At 50.0% G+C, this 18,888-nt stretch overlaps 1 protein-coding gene across 4 annotated transcripts; it reads right to left on the reverse strand.

Moving 5' to 3' along the window:
- Positions 1 to 619: 619 nt before the first annotated feature.
- Positions 620 to 18,316, reverse strand: SGK2 (serum/glucocorticoid regulated kinase 2). 4 transcript variants are annotated; one of them, XM_049650770.1, is made up of 14 exons: positions 18,236 to 18,316; positions 16,970 to 17,029; positions 16,409 to 16,458; positions 15,823 to 15,880; positions 15,537 to 15,620; positions 14,496 to 14,627; positions 13,320 to 13,432; positions 12,984 to 13,020; positions 11,903 to 11,989; positions 9,152 to 9,247; positions 8,102 to 8,257; positions 6,013 to 6,102; positions 2,118 to 2,317; positions 620 to 1,014 (listed from the first exon to the last, which is right to left on the reverse strand). In XM_049650770.1, exons 2-13 carry the CDS (start codon positions 17,003 to 17,005, stop codon positions 2,153 to 2,155), a joined length of 1,104 nt encoding a protein of 367 aa, XP_049506727.1. In that variant the 5' UTR covers positions 17,006 to 17,029; positions 18,236 to 18,316; the 3' UTR covers positions 620 to 1,014; positions 2,118 to 2,152. The 4 variants fall into 4 exon arrangements, 2 of the variants coding, with proteins under 2 accessions (XP_049506727.1, XP_049506725.1); XR_007462061.1 differs by lacking the exon at positions 18,236 to 18,316 and having other exon boundaries at positions 2,063 to 2,317; positions 16,970 to 17,089; XR_007462062.1 differs by lacking the exon at positions 18,236 to 18,316 and having other exon boundaries at positions 2,043 to 2,317; positions 16,970 to 17,089.
- Between the last annotated feature and the right edge of the window lie 572 nt (positions 18,317 to 18,888).

The raw sequence follows: 18,888 nt of genomic DNA on the forward strand, positions 1-18,888 counted from the left end.
TTTGGTGCGAAATTAATACAAATGGAAGTGAGGGGAGCCTGGGTGGCTCGGTTGGTTAAGCATCTGACTCTTGATTTTGGCTCAGATCATTATCTCCTGCATGGTTCCTAAGTTCAAGCCCCACGTGGAGCTCTGTGCTGGCAGCCTGGAGCCTGCTTGGGATTCTCTCTCACCCTGTCTCTCTGCCCCTCCCCTGCTTGTGCGTGCATGCTCTCTCTCAAATAAGTACACATTAAAAAAAAGAAGAAGAAGTGATACATTCTAGAAAGGGTACATAGGGCGTGCCACTCGACAGTTTGGACAGGTCTGGAGTTCTTCTGCCTGATGTGCAGTCAGTGTTTCCTATAAAACCAAAGGAGTACCTGCTCAGAGCATTTCTCCCACTGATGGAGGCTGTAGAAGAGCATGGGTTTTAAAAGCAGCAGCCACCAAGTTCAGTTCTGGCTGTGCCTTGTACCAGCTGGGTGACCTTGGGCAAGTTGCTTAATCTCTCAGTGAATATTTATCTGAAAAGTGAGGTTAATAATTTCTAAATGCTGGTTTCTTGTGAGGATTGTAGATAATGCATGTAAAGATCAGAATGTGCTCAAAAAACGTAGGAGAAGTATGATCAATATCATAGTTTTTCTCCATTTTTATTTTCTGTCTTGGTGAAAATTTTGTGATTTTACAGTCTTAGAACACATGGAACCATTATGTGTTTCACAACCCATAGTGGGTTGTATACTTGTGACAGTACTATCATGTTTCCAACAATTACACTCTGTTGCTTTTTGCTTTGGGAAGTTGGGGAAATTTTGGCCACTCCCACATCTTGTTCCACACACTTGTCAAATAACAGATACTGCTATGATGGAAATCAAATCACAGTGTTTCAGAGTTCTCAGCACATGCCAAAGGGTAATGGTAACTCTTCCTGACCCAGCTTAGATCTCCAGTAGGTCTGTGTTAGTGTCGTAGGTGTGTTTTCCATGATCTTCCAGCTTCATCCCCCATTATTCCTGGGGCAGGGAGCTGGACAAACACAAATGGAAGAGCAAGAGTGAGATTAACAGGAAAAGACAATAAAACTGCCAGCACACACTGATGTTAAAGTTGTCTCCTTGTCCACAAGCCAAAAACCTAGTAAGCCTACCCTGAAACAGCCGATGAAACACAGGTTTGGGAGCGGGGGCAGGGAAGACTACTTTGCCACTGAAATAAGGCAGCATGATCCATCCTACTCAGTTTTGTGAGTACTGTTGCCGTAGCTACCACATAAAAGCTTCTAGTCCCTCCCTTGAGTCAAACTCTGGCACAGGTGCATCCCTGGGCCACATGCGTGGCCCCAGCAGCAGAGGAGGCTGGGACAGTCAGTATCTAGCATTTTCAGCTACTGTAAGTAGAGGTAATTATTGCCCCCTCATAAAGGCTTATTAGCTAGGACATTCCCTGAATATAGGAAAGGGTTCAGATGCCAGGCAGACAAACCTAATAATAAATGTCCAATACCATCCACAACAAAGAAAGATACCATCAAAAGAGAAAAATAAGAGCATGTTGGGTGATCGCCTATAGGCTTATTACATTTCTGTCATTTTACACGTTGAGTTAAAGATCCAAACACCAAGAGGTCCTTTGGTAGAGAGATCCTGGTTGCCTACTGAACATTTCTCCCTTCTCCCTTAGTATCAGAGCCCTATGTTTTTAGGGGTAGTAATGTGCCCAGCTAATAAACCACATATCCCAGCCTCCATTACAAGTAGGAGTGGGTGGCTAATGAGCCAAAGCCATTGGTTGGGGCTTCTGGGGAAGCTCCCTAAAGGTGCTGTTTTGCTCTTCTCTCCTTGCCTCCTTTTTCCCTGCCCAGGACACAGAAGCAGTGGCTAGAGCTCCAGTAACCACTTTGTATCAATGCAGCAATCCTGATACTGGAAGCCAATTGCCAAGGATGGCAGAGAAGAGATACAGAAAGCCTCTTAGTATCTGATGACCTGTGGAACCAGCAGCCTTGGACTACCTAACAACATTCCTCATTCATATGCTGGAAACATATATGTAACCTTATTTAAGCCATTGTTACTTTGAGTCTCTGTTACTAGCAGCTGAAGGTAAGGAAGGCAAGTCCTTAGGGATACCAGCTGTCTTCAGTGGTTACACGAGTGCTTCTCTTCTAGTAGTCCAAGATGGCATCATCCTCTGGTGCATAGGAAAATCCCAGGAATGCACTTGAGGCCCCAGAGCTGCTGGCCACAGTGTCGGGAGTGCAGCCAATGGACTTTGACACAACTTCCTGGGTGAACTCTGGGTCAAAGTGTTTCAAGTCAGCAGGTCCTGCCTGTGAATACAAACCAATGGTGAGATGGGAACACTAGGGTCAGAGCCGCCAAAGGAACCCACGAGCCCTGAGAGCGATGTTAGGCCTCCCCTCCGAATGCCTTGTGGACACCCATCTTTAGCTATCACTTACCCATGTGTTTACATTAATCATTTTATTCCACATGGTCCACTAACCACATATCAATTCCTCTAACCGCCTGGCACCCTGCCTGCTTCACATCAACCCTCAGACAAGTCTAGTCAACATACACTTACTGACTGTCTATCAGCCACTATTCATGGCACTGGGGACACAGAGGAACAAAATAGAGTGGGCCCCGGCTCTCATGGAGCCTATATTATGCAGAGGGTAGGAGGATTGATAATAAGCATGTACACAAATAGACAAATAGACAATCTGGGTTGTTGACAGGCCTTATGAAGAAGATAGAATAGGGTAATATGGTAGAGAGTGACTGGCTGCTTTCACCGTTTTGGAGGAAGACCTGTGTATGAGATTGTAGAAATGGTCACAAATCCTGCATTTGCCGTCCAGAGGTAGAGTCCATCTCTCCATACTTATAATATGGGTTAGCCATGTGACTTGTTTGGGGCAATCTGTTACCAGATGTGGTTCAAGCAATGGTTTGAAAGATGCACATTGGGAGTTGTTCTCTCTTGCAGCACTTGGAACCCCGGGCCACCTCCTGAACAAACCCAGGCCAGGCTGCTGGACTACGAGAGGCCTTAGAAGGAGAACCCAGTCTCCCCAGCTTCTGGCCAACTCCCAGGCATTTGAGTGAGGCACCTCTAAACCACTGACATGAGAGAGAGCAGCAGAGACTAGCTGGCCTGGCCCAGGCCAAAAAAACTCACCCAACCAACCCAGAGAATTGGGGCAAAATACAAAATTGTTGTTTTAAGTCACGTAGTTTGGGGGTGACTTGTTATGCAGCATGAGCTAACCAAATTAGTCTCTTTGTGAAGAAGGCACAGTCTGTGGAGAATGCTAGGCCACCTGGGTTTTCCGAAGTAAGCAGGTGAACAGGTGGAAGGGTGTACGTATGTGCTTGAGTGTGCAAGCCTTAGGTTGCAGAACCAAATAGACCATGATTTCCAGCTTCTTTAAAAGGCGACCAGGCACAGCGGTCTCAGTTCAGGGCTGAGAGTTCCAAGACCAGAGTGTAGATCCTGGCCCTGGCTCTTGTTAGCTGCGTGGTCCTAGACAAGACAGACATTATCTGTTTTCTACAAATGATATCGATGCTAAAGATACTTATCCAAGTCCTCACAGAGGTGGGTAGGTGGCAGAACCAGGAATCCACACCCAGCGTGTCTTACTTTAAAGTCTATTCACTGCATTCTGTTGCCTCCCTGTCTAGTATTTTTTATATTGGTCTCTCTCCAGGGTGTATGTTCAATATTATCCTCTGGGTCTTTTTTACATTCCCAGATAAAGAAATTTTTCAGGTACCTGGACTGAGCGTAACCTATCTGACAACCACTGTCAAGAATCTGGAGCTCAAAGATACGTTTGTGAGCGGGTAATTGACGAAAGGCCAGGTGTAAATAGCGAGTTCACACTGCAGTGTTGACATATGCAAACTACATGGATGGAAAGGGCTTGACCCTATTGGACACCGCAGGTGGCTGAGAGACCCTCCAATGTCCGCTTCGAATGAGGCTCCTTTCATGCATACTACCACTGCTAATTAACATTCAAACACTAACTGCATTCACTATAAATCAAAGAAATATAAGTTAAAACAATATGAGATACCATTTTTTACTTAACAAATTTGCGAAGTTAAAAACAATGAACTGCACATGTTGCAGAGACAGACAAGAATTCTCCAGCAGACGCTGCTGGCAGGAAGCTGATTCTCCTCCCCACCACACAGTTAAAGCAGTAGGAATCAAGAGCCTAAACAGTTATGAATCAAGAACCAAAGGGCTCCTGGCTGGCTCAGTCTGTGGAGTGTTGACTCTTGATCTTGGGGTTGTAAGTTCAAGCCCCATGTTGGGTGTAGAGATTACTTTAAAAAAAAAAAAAAAAAGCCTAAAAGTGTTCACATACTTTGACCTGGCAATTCCCCATCTGAAATCCATCTTAAGGGAATAATCAGCACTCTGAGCAAAGATACATGCTTAAAGAGGCACCTGCATGGCTCAGTGAGTTAAGCATCTGACTTCGGCTCAGGTCATGATCTCATGGTTCGTGGGTTTGAGCCCTGCATTGGGCTCTGTGCTGACAGCTCAGAGCCTGGAGCCTGTTTTGGATTCTGCCCCAATGCGATGTTTTGGATTCTCCCTCTCTCTCTGCCCCTCCCCCACTCATGCTCTGTCTCTCTCTCTCTCTCTCTCTCTCTCTCAAAAATAAATATTAAAAAAAATTTTTTAAAGATACACACTTAAAGGTGTTCATCAGTACATTATGATAAAGAAAGAATGGTAGTAACATAAAGCTCACCGTTAGGAGCATGGTTGAATAGATTATGTTACTTACCAACATAGGGTTTAAATATTATGTAGCCATTTAAAATGATACTTATAAAAGTTTTACATGATTTGGGGAAATAATGACATAGTTTTTAGCAGAAAAGAAAAAGGAAGGGGAGAAGATACCTCTATGTATAAAGTATGACCTGTGTAAGAAACACAGAAAAAGACCGTAGGGAACACGTCAGCAGCAGTTTCTCTCGGGCAGTGAGATAATAAGCTTTTCCTCCCTGTTGCCTTAAACTCTGTTTTATATATTTGCTACAATAAATACATGTCATTTTTATTATCAGGAGAAAAAAGGTTAAAGACAGAAAAAGACATTTTTATAGGGCTTGGTTCTGTCTGGGTGTGCTATGTGACAGACCACTTTCTTTCTTTCTTTCTTTTTGAGGTTTAAAAAATGTTTTATTGGGGCGCCTGGGTGGCTCAGTTGGTTAAGTGGCTGACTTCGGCCCGGGTCATGATCTCGCGGTTTGTGGGTTCGAGCCCCGCATCGGGCTCTGTGCTGACGGCTCAGAGCCTGGAGCCTGCTTCCGATTCTGTGTCTCCTTCTCTCTCTGCCCCTCGCCCACTTGTGCTCTGTCTCTATCAAAAATAAATAAAATGTAAAAAAATAAAAGGTGATCACCAAGCCCAAGGTCATCTAGATTTAAAAAAAAAAAAAAAAAAGTTTTATTTATTTATTTTCAGAGTGGGGGAGGGGCGGGGGGGGAGGGAGAAATCCAAGCAGGCTCCACGCTGTCAGCGCGGAGCCCAACACAGGGCTCAATCTCACGACGGTGAGATCATGACCTGAGCTATCAAGAGTCAGATGCTTAATGGACTGAGCCACCCAGGCACCCTGAGATTTTATTTTTAAGTAATCTCTACACCCAGCATGGGGCTTGAACCTACAACCCTGAGATCAAGAGTCACACTCTCTTCTACTGAGCCAGTCAGGTGCCCCCAGAGAGTGCTTTAAACAGCAATGAGGGTTATTGGTGTTGAAAATGAAGGAAGGCTGTGTGGCTCATCACACAGAGCTGGGCTGGAAGTCGGGACTTCTGAGTTTTGGAACCAGTTCTGCCTCTAATTCACCATGTGGTCTCAGACATATCATTGAGCCTCTTGGGCCCTTGGTTTTACCACCTGTAGAAAGAGGGTTGGTCCAGATACCCTCCAAGCTCCCATTAGCCCTGGGAATCCAGAATCTGGGACATGGTGACCTCTTACCACATTTGGGTTGAAGGGTGGAGTCAGCCTCTTGTGGTACAGGTCATCCCAGTTTATGGGGCTGAAGAATACATGGCTCTTTATCTCAAGCTGCAGGAAGAAGGTGCTGATCAGAGTTCCCCATAGCACCCCACCCCTCTCCACCACCCACCCCCATGTCCCAGATCTCCAACTCTACTGGCAGCTGGCTGTCAAGCCATAAAACCTTTACTGGGAAAGTAACCTACACTTCCAGCTGGTTTCCTGGGACAAAGGGGTGTTTTGTAGCCAGGCCTCTTCTCTCATCTAGAACCCAAACCCTTCTCCCCCAGAGCATTTGTTTATTCACAATTATTTACTGAGCACCTACTCTGTGCCAGCACCATGGTATGCTTTGGAGGTATGTCCATGAATAAGATAGCAGGACCTGCCCTTGGGGTTCCCAGGGGCTCTCGCAACCCCACCCACCTGCCTCAGTGCATCTTGATTCTTCTAGAATACAAACCAAAGGAAAAGATTACATCAAGTCAGTAAGGAAGGTTAAGGAAGTAAAGCCCCAAGAAAAGCTACAGTTTCCCGGAGACCCAGAATTTAAGACTCAGCCTTGGGCATGAATCACTACTTCTTTCCTAATCTAAGCCAATGTCAGCATCAAGTGCCTCCTATCCCAGCAGGACCCTCTCTGGATCTGTGTTTTGCAAGGAATGATTCTCCAGCTCCCTACATCACACCCTCCCCACCCTGTGGACTTGTTAAAAAGCCAGATCCATGATATACTGAGTACCCAAGAAACAGATAACACTGGTTGCCTTTAAACTAAGGAACTGAGTCACTAGAGGAACTTTTTCTGAATATCCTTTGAATTATGATCTATGTGAATATACACCTTATTTGAAAAATCATACATATTTTTTAAGATGCAAATTTCCACCTGGAAGAAGGGGAACAGCGTTCATGAAAGTCTCCCTCTTTAAGCTGGCTAGGGATGGGTAGACAAATGCCCTAAAAATTGTTACGCTTCACAGCATCTGGCATGTGGGGTACAAATGCTTAAAAAGCACTATGTGCCAGGCACTGGCCTAAGTGCTTTGTATATATTAATTCACGTAATCTTTGTAGCAGGTATGAGCTAGGTGCCATTATTGCCAGTGGGGAAACTGAGGCTTAAAAAGAGAAGTTTGCCCAAGGCTCTACAACCAGTAAGGACTAGTAAGGTGGAGGAGGGATCTGAACCCAGGTAGTCTGTTTCATAGTCTCTGCATCGCAACCACTCTGCCAGAAAGAGAAAGCAAACTTCCAGGGAGAAATGCACTGTGGTCTTCCTCTTATAAATTCAAACGGTCTTTGGTTGACTCGAGAATGTAAGATTATTTTTTAAGTGCTACTTTAATGAAAAAAAATCATGAACTCATTGCAGGAATGGACAAATTATTCATCTCTATATCCTGAGTGCCCAGCCTGGCACTGGCACAAAACAAGTCCAGTCCTCTTTCTGCACAGAAGCCAGAGGAATTTCTTAAAACTGAAATTGGGTCTTACCACACCCCTATTCAAAATCCCCTAAAGTGTACTATGCTTCTTGTTTCTGCCACAGGACCTTTGCACATGCTGTGCCCTGTGTCTGGGATGCCTCCTCTCAGCTCTCTGCATGAGTGGTTTCTCTCATCCTTCAAGTCTCAACTTAATTGTTACCTCCTCAGAGTGGACCTCCCTCACCATGCCGGTGTGAATTCACTCCCTCTCATTATCGTCTATCTTGCTTCATTTACTTCCTGGTACTTGTCACACTCCACAATAATTATACACCATGATGTTTGTTGTCTGCCCCCCCCCCACCCCAACTTAATAAAGCCAAGGACCCAGCCCACTGAATCCCTAGCACCTAGCTTGATGTCTGGTGCATAGTAGGTGCTCAGTAAACATTGGCTGAATAAAAGAACCAAACTAAAGGAAGTAATTAAGCAGCAGCAGCTGTGAATTTCCAGAGGAAGCAGTTAGCAGTGCCTGGTTTTAGAGGGCAGCTGGATGCACATCACTGTGCTTCTCAGCTGCTTCTGCAGGATGCTGAGTGCCCTGTCAGGGGCCAGTGGTCCACTGGCAGTTCACCTACAAAGTCTGATTTGGAGCCCAGCCGCTGCCTCTGGTCCTTGTGGAGAAGGCCTTGCAGGAGGTCGCAGGCAGCCACCGTCTGGCCCCCCGGGATCTGTAGCGGCTGGTACAGAATATTCTCATACATCTGGGACACGTCTTGGCTGTAGAAGGGTGGCTGGTGAGAGAGAGAGAGAAGCTGGAGGCTCATTCATGCCAAAGCGGGGGGAGGTCTCAGGGAGAGTTGGAGCAAAGCCAGATAATGGAAAGATTTAGCCAGACCGCGTGTTGCGCAATGGCTCACATGGCAGATCGGAGAGAGACAGAGACCTCTGGGCTTCTGGCTGCTGGGAAGGCTGAGAAGGGACCTCCCAGGAGCCTGCCCCATCCCACCTCTCTTACCCCCTCTTGTGCACCAACTCTGCACTTTGCAAAGTTAACACTTCCCCCCTTGTCATTCCGGCCCACCCCTCACAGCCGTCTCTGAAGGCAAGCAGCAATTCGTTGATGAGAACACAAGGCTCAGAGAGATCAAGCCACATGGCCAGGAAAAGAGCCAGCCCCAAAATGTGCCCAGAGCCCACTCTTTCCTGGTGCTCTCCACCCCCACCTCCTCCACTGGCCCTTCTTTGTCCTGACGCCACAGAGCCTGCTTTTTCACATCCCCCGTGCTCTGTTGACAAAGCCGCCCGAGCAATGCCTGCGCTGGGGTGAGTCTACCCAAGCCTCCAACTAAGCAGGCAGCTTAGGATGGGGCCCAGGGCTGGCTCCACAAACTACCATCCTTGGGATCTTTCTGGGCCTGTTTCCCTCTCTGTACATAAGAACAGCTCCATTTCCTATAGTGGCAGCCTCCAAAGGCTGTTTCAAGGTGCCAAAGAGTGTGTGTTGTCAAGCGCTGAACTAACATTACTGAAAAATATACATAATCCTCACATCATCTTTTTTAGCTTGGAGTAGAGAGCGAGCGCTCTTTCGGTTCCTTGAGGAGCCTGAATGGCTACACAAGGCAGAGATCCACCCCCAAGGGACCGAGCCACAGGTCCCTTGCAGATGTTTACACCCTACTCACCAGGCCTTGCAGCATCTCGTAGAGAACTGCCCCCAAGCACCACCAGTCCACCGCCCGGTCATAAGGCTCTTTACGGAGCACTTCTGGAGCCAAGTACTATTGAGAAGAAACATACGTTATCTAAAGACACTCGGCCTCAGTCTCCCCATTTGTTTTATTTTTATTTAAAAAAAATATTTTTTATATGTTTATTTCTTTTTGAGAGAGAGAGAGAGAGAGAGAGAGAGAGAGAGAGAGAGAGAAATGCAGCACAAGCAGGGGAAGGGCAGAGAGAGGGGGAGACAGAATCCAAAGCAGGCTCCAGGCTCTCAGTGGTCAGCACAGAGCCTGATGTGGGCCTCGAACTCACGAGCCATGAAATCACTACCTGAGCTGAAGTAGGATGCTTAACCCACTGAGCCACTCAGGGGCCCCTCAGACTCCCCATTTGTAAACAAGGCACTGGGAAGAAAAGATCACCAAGGGTTGCTCCTGCTGTGATATTCACCTGGTTGTGTGCATATGTTCATTCAGCATCCATTTGTCAAAGGCTTACTCTGTGTATGACCCTTTGCCAACGTGCTGGGGACATAGGGAAGATCAGGCAGGACTGCATTGTACAGTTGTATATGTTGTGCAACATACAAAAGTACTAGCCAAAAGGAGACAGGGGGATGCAAGCCTGGCTGTGATCAACTCACCAAGCCATAACCCTAGTATAGGGCTATATCTGGCAACTTTATTAATATTTAATGGGGTAACTTTTTCTAGTGAATCTGCCCAAGGGGGTGCCTTTATCTAATTTGTGCAGAGCATCCAATCGGTGTCCTGGGAATAGGAAAGCCCTGTGAGTACTCACAGTGCATTGTGGAGACTAATGGTAAAGCGTTAGTAAACATGGCATGTGCTTGTACTGGAAACCGTAGTAACAGAGAGATGGACAGGAATCGGGAAAGAAAAGGTGACACTTGAGTTCATATTGACAGACGAATGTATGTCACAGAGCTGTGCCTTCCAACAAGAAGAGGACCTGAGGCATGACAGTGTTTTCTGCCAAACCCAAGGGCTTGGCGACCTCTTAGCCTGACGTCTCTGCCATGAGGAAGGGACAGCAACAGACAAAGCCATTTTGAGAGACTGTGTGGGTCTGGGAAGGGCAGGAAGTTACACAGACCTGAGCCCTATATAGGGCTCATTTAATCTACTAGAACCTTGATTTCCTCCTCCATAAAATGGGGTTCCAGGATCTCTCTTTTAAGGTTATGTGCTAATCTGTGTGGAATATGGTACACGTGTAGGCCTTAAACAGTGGTCGCAACTATCGTTACTCTTGTCTATGCTTTCTGGCATCACAGCAGGGGCTGAGTTATGGAAGAGATGACATGTTGGGGCCACATGTCTCCTGCACAAGCCAGGGTGTCATATGCCCTGCTCCTTGCCGCTGACAATGTCCAAGGAAGGGATGGCTGGGCTGTCAGGCTTTGGGACACCAGCTCTGTCCAGAAGACATCCTACCATATACAAACACAGACAATGGCTCCTGCTCGGAGTAGTCACCTGTCCATCAGCTGTCCCAAAACCAAATGGAGGAAGCCCAGCTGACATCTGAGATCCAGATGTTCAAGCATATGGAGAGCAATAGAGCCGCTAAAGTCTTGTCCCATGTCCCATCAGGAGGAGCTTCTGCCCTGCGGCCTCTGCCTTCTAGCCCCCACCCAGATATCTGTCAACTGGGAAGTCCTCTGCATCCCAGGTCCAAGGGTGGGAGTTCAAGGAAAGATTTTAACCCCAAGGCTACAGGGAGGCCTTGGCAGGACAGATACACATGTAGGAGCTACTGCTGAGACCCACAAATCTGAGCCCTCCAGGTTCTTGGTGGCTGGCAGAGGGAGACAGACCAGTGTCTTACACTCCCAAGTCCTGATCTTAACTGTCAGGCCGAGCCCTCCTGCTCCACACGGCCCTCACCCTGTGGGGCAGTGCTGTCCCATACGGCAGCCACTTATTACATGTGGCTCCCGAACACTTGAAATGAGGCTGATTTTAGCTGAGGTGGACTGAAAGTGTAAAATATGCTCTGGATTTCAAAGACTTAGTTAGAAAAAAGGAATAAATGATCTCAACAATTTTATATTGATTGTATGTTAAAATGACAATATTTTGTATATATTGGGTTAATGAAAACGTACTACTAAAATGCATTCCATCTGTTTCGTTTTACTTTTTATTTTTTTTAAATGTTTATTTTTTTTTTAGAGAGAGAGAGAGGGTGTGAGAGCACACGCAAGTGGGGAAGGGGCAAAGAGAGAGGGAGGGAGAGAATCCCAAGTAGGCTCCATGCTGTCAGCACAGAGCCCGATGCGGAGCTCAATACCATGAACTGTGAGATCATGACCTGAGCCGCGATCAAGAGTTGGACACTTAACCGACTGAGCCACTCAGGTGCCCTTCTTTTTACTTTTTTAATGTGGCTACTGGAAAACTTTACATTGACTATATGGTTTGCATGGCTATTTCTATTTCTATAGGTCTGCATTGCTACAGAGCTTCACCACCTGCTGGCCGGGGCCCAGCAGGCCCCTGAGCTGGTGCTGCCATTACACAGATGAGGAAACCAAGGCAGAGTGCACAGCCAGATCAGGGCAAGGGCTTGGGTGAAAGGCGTGAGCATTCTTCCGCCCCTGCCCAGTGTAACCTGTTGGTTCTAAGCAGGAGTTGAGGCTCAACCACTTATGACTTGACCTCTGACCTCCCCTACAAGGTTTGGCTTACCTCGGGGGTGCCACAGAACGTGGATGTGGTCTCCTCGGGCTCTACACCCTCCTTGCAGAGGCCAAAATCCGTCAGTACCACATGTCCCTGCAGGGGAGGGGGGGCAGGGGCAGGAGAGTGGTCTAAGCTCAAGGTATGGTCAGGCCTAACCCCAAAGCCCAGGTAGTATACCCCAGGCCAGTAGCTATGGAGACTTATGCCTCTGGCACTGGCTATATGTTCCACTGGATGCCAGGAGCAAAACAAGGGGCAAGGTGGGGAGATAGCATTCCACTGTCTGCTCCCAATTTATCACAGACTCAGCCGTGCTCTACAACAATGGCAGCCCCATGAATGTCCTTGCTGGAGGGGTCTGGTGGTGGCAGCTGCCCTGACAGAGGGCTGGAGACTCAGAAAGTAACTGGGCAGCTGGGCAGGAGAGTGGCTAGTGGAGGGTGTGGAGACAGTGGGTAGCATGGGACTCTGCTCAGATCCCGTCTTTAGGGACTGTCATGCCCATCCCCTCCCCCCGCCCCCCGACTGGTGGGACACTGCCTTCTCTCAAAGTTATGCCCCTCCCAAGGGGCAATCCACACCCAATGACAGGTCAATGCAGGGACACAAAAGCCCAGCCTCCTCGCCTTAATTTGGAACAGTTCCAAAGAGTTGTCCCAGCTGGGGCCCTCACCACCCCTGTAAGATCACCTGAGGCCTCCTCATCTGCAACCACAGTGCAGGTGGGCTTCCACCTCTATCCAATCTTGCCTCCTCATCCCCTTAAAACCGAATCTCTTAGAGCATTCCCCAGTAACCATCTGCATTCAACACTCCATCTGTTTCCAGGGAACCCAGTCTAGGACATGGAGAGACTACAAAATCCAAGAGCCTCCACTTGGCTCCACCCTTGCTCGTACAGACCTCATATACACACACATGCACATGCGCATGCGATGTGCACTTACATGCGTGTGCACGCACATGGGTACACATGCACACATACTTGAATGCATCCCTACCCATATGCACGCACGTACAATGCATGCATGCACACTTGTAAGCACATAGCACACATGTGCACCTATGCACACACACATACACCAACCTGGCAGTCCAAGAGAATGTTCTCTGGTTTCAGGTCCCTACAGAAAACAAGAGGAAAGAGCACTGTAATGTCTCAACCACTTAGTGAGGAGAGTTGGGCCTCTAGAGTCCTGGTGGGAGGACTATTCACGGAGGCTCTCAAACATGTAGAGGGGGAGACCAAGGAGAATGGGCACTTGATCCTAGAAAGGAGGATCCCTACTCCCACTGCTGAACCATCCTCCTTAGACAGAGGACCAAGTTCACTGGCGTTTAATCGGGACCTAGGGGTCCACACAACCCCTGGCATTTGCATCAGACAGCCCAGGCCTGGCTCTGAGCCACAGGCAGGCCTCACCTGTAAATGATGTTGAGGGAGTGCAGGTAGCCAATGGCGCTGGCCACTTCGGCGGCGTAGAACCGGGCCCGGGGCTCCAGGAACCGGCGTTCCCGCTGCAGGTGGAAGAAGAGCTGGAGGGGGAGGAGGTGCATGAGAAGGTCTCTAGGTGGGGGGCTCCAGCTCCTAGAGTGCAGGGTGGGGGGCAGCTGGCCAAGTCACCCCCTCTGTGAGCTGCAATGTACTCAGATGAAAAAGAGCATGCTGGCCCCCACCCCATACCGTAGTTGTGTGTGTCCAAAGGGTCAGCAGGAGAGACTAATTCACATGGATTGACAGGTACTAGGTTCCAGGCTCCAAGCCAGACCCCTTCACAACTCTTATCTCATTTAATCCTCATGACTACCTTCCAGGTATCAAATATGATGCCAGTTTCACCAAAGAGGAAAGTGGGAGGGGCCAGGTGACTTGTCCAAGGTCATGTAGCTCATAACTGACAGAGCTGCCATTTGAACCTGGGTCATTCAAAGATGTGTTTTTCCTCCCACCTGGGCAGGCAGTAAGATTATTATAGCTGTCAAACTGAGCCCAGCCTAGATCTGTCCATGGGCCAATTGCTTTGGTCTGTTTTGCTGGCCTAGAAAGGCCTTAGCTGCACCAGGGGACTCAGGGATGCAAAGCAAAAACTCTCCTCTTTGGTATCAGGCCAAAAGTCATGAGGTCACACAGACAACATCTGGGGTCACTTGCTCAGAGAGACAGAGTGAAGTCCAGGATGGAGCCCAGTTTATCCCAGCTGTGCTTCCGGGTCACCAGGTGACCTCAGGTCTCAATTTACCACAGGGACCACCCCCACCCAGTGGCCTGTGGTATAAAATGGGGACACTGGAAATCTTGACCACAGAGTTCCACTAACACTGACTTTGCCCAGGTGCCCTGAAGAGTGTCTAGGCAGCTTTGCGTGGGGCAGTCAAGAAATGCTCGTGGCTGGGAGCCAGACAGACTTGCATTCAAATCCTGGCTCTGCTAGGTACAGCAGGCTGGGTGGCCTTGAGCAAGTGAGTTACCTCCCAAGCCTCGGTTTCTTCAGCTACAAAATGGGTCTGTTGTAAGGATGAGGTGAGATCATTCCAGAACCTGATACACAATGGGCATGTCAGAGCCAGCCCAGGGGAGGCTCCCTGTGGGCCCACCCACCTCTCCCCCGTTGACATAGTCGAGCACAAAGTAGAGCTTCTCGGGCGTCTGGAAGGAGTAGCGTAGGCCCACAAGGAAGGGGTGCTGCACGCTCTTCAGAAGCACACTGCGCTCCGCCATGATGTGGTTCTGCTGTGGGGTCATAGACAGGGGCCCATGTCACAACCCAGCACAACCCCTTCTACCCTGGCACTGCCCACATGGCCTCACTGGTGGGGGTTGCCGGGCCCAGGGCCTTCTCATGCCCCTACTCAAATAACGGCTGTGGTTCCTTATTCCCCTCAGAGCCAGGCTCCTTGCCTACTAGCCAGGATTCTAAACGGATCAGCCTCATTCCCAGCCACAGCACGTAGGTACAGCTCCAGCCCCAGGGGTCAGAAACCCCTGCTGCCCTCCTCTGGGTGATAAGGAAAGTGTATGTGATTACTACGTTCATGCTTTTGTTCATGCTGTTTTCCCTGCCTGGACGTCCTCTTTTCAGACCATCAGAATCCTACGTTCAAGGCCAGCTGCCAGGCCACCTCCTTCGCAAAGACTTCCCCCATCTGCCCTCTTGATGTCCTTGTCATCATTAATTTCCTTGCCCAAGTCCTCTGATTGATATTCAAGCCTCTCTCAGGGCCTGTTCTATCCCCCTCATGGGGTTGGCATTAAAGAGACTCAAGTCAGCTGAAGCATCTAGAACTCCAGGATGGCTGTGGCTTTGAGGGGCCTTTGGAGGGTATCAAGTGTGCCCCCAACACTGCACAGATAGGGAGACTGGCACCTAGACAGGGCGGAGGACTGCCACGGAGCCCCGAATTCCCCAGGCAAAGGCAGAGGGCTGGGACCTTCCTTCTGAAGGTCCTATGGGTGAGTCGATTGGCTTGCCCTCCTTGAGAAAGGTCAGTGCCCTCAGCACCACCTGGCTGCCCCCTGCGATGACCACCGCTGCACCCAGCTCCATGGGTCCTTCAGAGTTGGCACCCAAGAGCTTGGGAAACCACCTTAGCCTGGGAACAAGAAGCAGGAGGGGAAATGCCCGTGTGCAAGCTTGGATACCTCTTTCTTCTGTAAGATGGACTTTTTCTGCAGCACCTTCACTGCGTAGAACATCCCGTCAGACTTGCGCTTGGCCAGTAGCACCTGAGCAGAAGCACAAATGCAAGGCCCCACAGGGGACCTACTCCTCTGAACTTCTTATTTCTCAGGAGCCCCCAGTTCTGGCCCCACGTCCATGATTCTGCAGGCTGTGAGCTCCCTCTTTGCACATGCAAGTGACAGGCAGAGGGTGGAGGAGGTCAGGGAAGGGAAGACCCAGGCCTCCCAGCCTCACTGTGTCACTCACCTTGCCATAGCTCCCTTTGCCAATGACTTTCAGGAAGTCAAAGTCGGTGGGCCGGGCACTGGGGGAGGGGAAAAGAACACGGGTCAGTGTTTGTGAATTTGGGAAACCTGGCTCCTGAGATCATATCCAGGCTTCTTTTTAACTTTGAAGCTGGGGAACAGAGGGCGCTTTCCAAGAGCCAAGCCTCCTCACCACTGAAGCATGCCATGATCTCCCAGCCAAGAGGACTTCGAGGACAGGCCCCTGCCCCTGGGGATCCAGTCAAGCAACCAACAGGCGAGTTGGGGAGAAAACCAGACACAACTGTATAGAAGACAAGGGATCTGGCCTCCAAAGCCCGAGAAGGGCCTGAAGGGTGGGGAGCTGCTAACAATGCAGACTTTGGGGTGCATTTCAGGCACAGGGCTCATCATGGGCAAAGGCTTGGGAAGTAGTGGGAGATAAAGCAGGGGGACAGTCCTGGGTCCCAGATGGCAGAGGGTCTTGGCAATAGACCAGAGAACATGGATTTTATTCTCAAGGAGAAGGGAGCCAGGTACGAGGAGAGCCAAGGAGGAAGAAAGTTGCTTGAGAGACCAGAACTTACTTTGGGTTGGCTGAAGGCCCCAGGTTGACGTTCCCATTGGCCCTTGAGGGCTAAAGATATTTACAGAAAAGTTATTAAGATCATCAGGGACTGTGTTAGGATCCTCTGCACCTCCCGTTCCTCTGGCCTAGGCCCTGCTCCCTTCTCTACAGGCCTGCTTCCTTCCTTCTTTCCACTCGTCTACCAATCTATCCACCATCTCACCTGCTCCTCCTAACAGCCTTGGGAGGCTGCTGACTATTGTGCCAATTATGAGGGTGAGGAAACTGAGACCCTGAGAAAAGCCATCCAAGGACTTACAGGCAGCTCCACTGGCATTAGAATCCAGGGGTCTTCAGGGCCAATTGTGTATCCCATCTTCTTCTTGAATCTCTTGCCCAACTCTACGCCCTACTTGCCCTGCAAATTAGCCCATTTGCATGAGCTCACAGTGACCCCTGTCGGCCCCCCAGTCCTGCTCTGTGTTGGCCCCCCAGGCTAGCCTGTGCGTCCTCAGGCTTCCTCCAGTGTGGGAAGAAGTGAGCCCCCTGGTGGTGGGTGGGGGAACCAAGACTCACTCACCTGAGGACTGGGGCTGCCCGCCGGGCTAGAGTCCATTCTGTAACCGTGATCAGGTGGGTTCTGGGGGCACAAGGGGGACCAGGAATGAGAGAGCTGTTGTTGGGGAAGGAGCATGACCTGTCTAGAGTTTCAGGCACGGCTGCACTGTCCACCCCTCCCTGGCCCTGTGCACCTGCCATAGTCTGAGCATCTCCTACCGGAGGCCAGTGCCCCCTGCATGGGAAAAGAACTGAGGTGCCCTGGACCCAGCATCTCTAATCAAACATCTCAAGAGAGAGCCAGGGAGAATGGCCCAGGGTATCCCTCCCAAGCTGAATCTTTTCAAGGGCTGGGGACAGCCAGGACAGTAAGATCCCTGTGAGCCAGGGCAGATCCAGAAATCTAGGATGGCCAGGGCTGGAAGGACCCTTGCAGAGCATAAAGTCCCAACCCTTGCCCCCCTTTCACAGGTGGGGAACCTGAGGTCTAGAAAGGGGTTCGCCTGGGGCTACACAGTTTGTGAGGGGCAGGCTGGGCTCCCCAGGCTCCCAGACAGGCATGTTGTGCCCCCAAATTCCTGTGGACACCCTGATCTGGGATCTGTGTCATATTGACTATTATCTCCCTGCCACAAGGACTTCTACCTAATGCCCCTGGAATGCCAGCTGCCCTGGGGGCTTTGGGCCCGAGCTATGAAGAGACCCAAGCCTGGCTAGTGTCTGTTTGAAATCAAATAGTGAAGAGTGTGACCACCTGGTCTAGGCAGCTAGGAGCACAGTGTTTTCCTGCCCCCTGGCCTGCAGGGTGAAGGAGGCTGGTGTGCCCAGGCCCTGGCTCAGGATGCCCAGCGCCCCACAGACTCACCCCTGTTTGGAAGGCCAAGGCCAAGAACCTAGAGGCTCATGGAAGCTGCCCGGTACTGTATATCCCAACACCCCAGCCTTGACCCACTGTGGGGCCTGGGCTGCAGCTTAGCCTCTCTGGGTAGAAACCACCCATCTTTACAAGGCAGGATCCTACAGCAATCACCCCATGGCCTTCTTGGGAGCTGATGAAGTGACAACAGGGGAAAGGAGGGAATCGCCCACCCCAGGCTGCTCCAAGAGGCCCAACCTTGTGGAGCCCTGAGAGAACAAGCCGGAGAACTGCCTGAGAAACGTAGCCTGGCTTCAGCCAGTGCCCCAGGGCTCGGGCTCCCCCAGGGGGCCCACCACACCGCCACACCCTGTCCTGGGCTGACCCTTGTAGGCCCCTTTGCCAGGCCCTGGCCTCTCCAGCCCCACGTACCTGCACAGCTTGAGGAGAGGCCCCGGAGGGAACCAGCAGTTGGAGCCGGAGGACAGGCAGTGGACAAGAGAGCCTCTCTCTGTTCTCCCAACAAGGGCCGAAGTGTCTGTGCCTGGCGCCGGCCCTGCCCCAGCGCCCAGCTCAGAACTCCCAGCAGCAGCAGAGGGCTGTTGATGTCACATGGGATCCAGCAGTGCTTAAGATGAGACCAGAGACCTCTGTTCCCTCAGGGACATCGCCTCCCCCTGGAGGGTGGGTGGAAGGGGGTGGGCAACAGCTGTAGGAATGCCCTGCTGACGCTTGGGGCTTTTTAGAATGCGTTTGTGTGGGGGTCAGGCGGTGTGTGTGGTGTGTGTGAGTGTGTGTACAGGTGTTTCGTGCATCGATGTGCTTCAGTGTGTCTGGTGTGTCTGCATGTCCTTGCACGTGAAGGCTTTTGTGTTAGTGTGTCTGAGTCTATGTGTAGACTACTGCATGTGTTCTGCTTATTAGTGTGCATCAATGTGACCGTGTATTTAATCTTGTCAGTGTGTCTGTGCATCTGTAACTGTGTTCTCTGTGTGTGTATCGATGGGCTTCTGTGTAGTAAGTCAACATGTCGGCGTCAGTGTGTATCTTTATATATGTTGATGTGTTGTATGTATGTGTGTGAG

This window comes from Panthera uncia, assembly GCF_023721935.1.
Source record: "Panthera uncia isolate 11264 chromosome A3 unlocalized genomic scaffold, Puncia_PCG_1.0 HiC_scaffold_11, whole genome shotgun sequence".
NCBI classification, from domain to species: domain Eukaryota; kingdom Metazoa; phylum Chordata; class Mammalia; order Carnivora; family Felidae; genus Panthera; species Panthera uncia.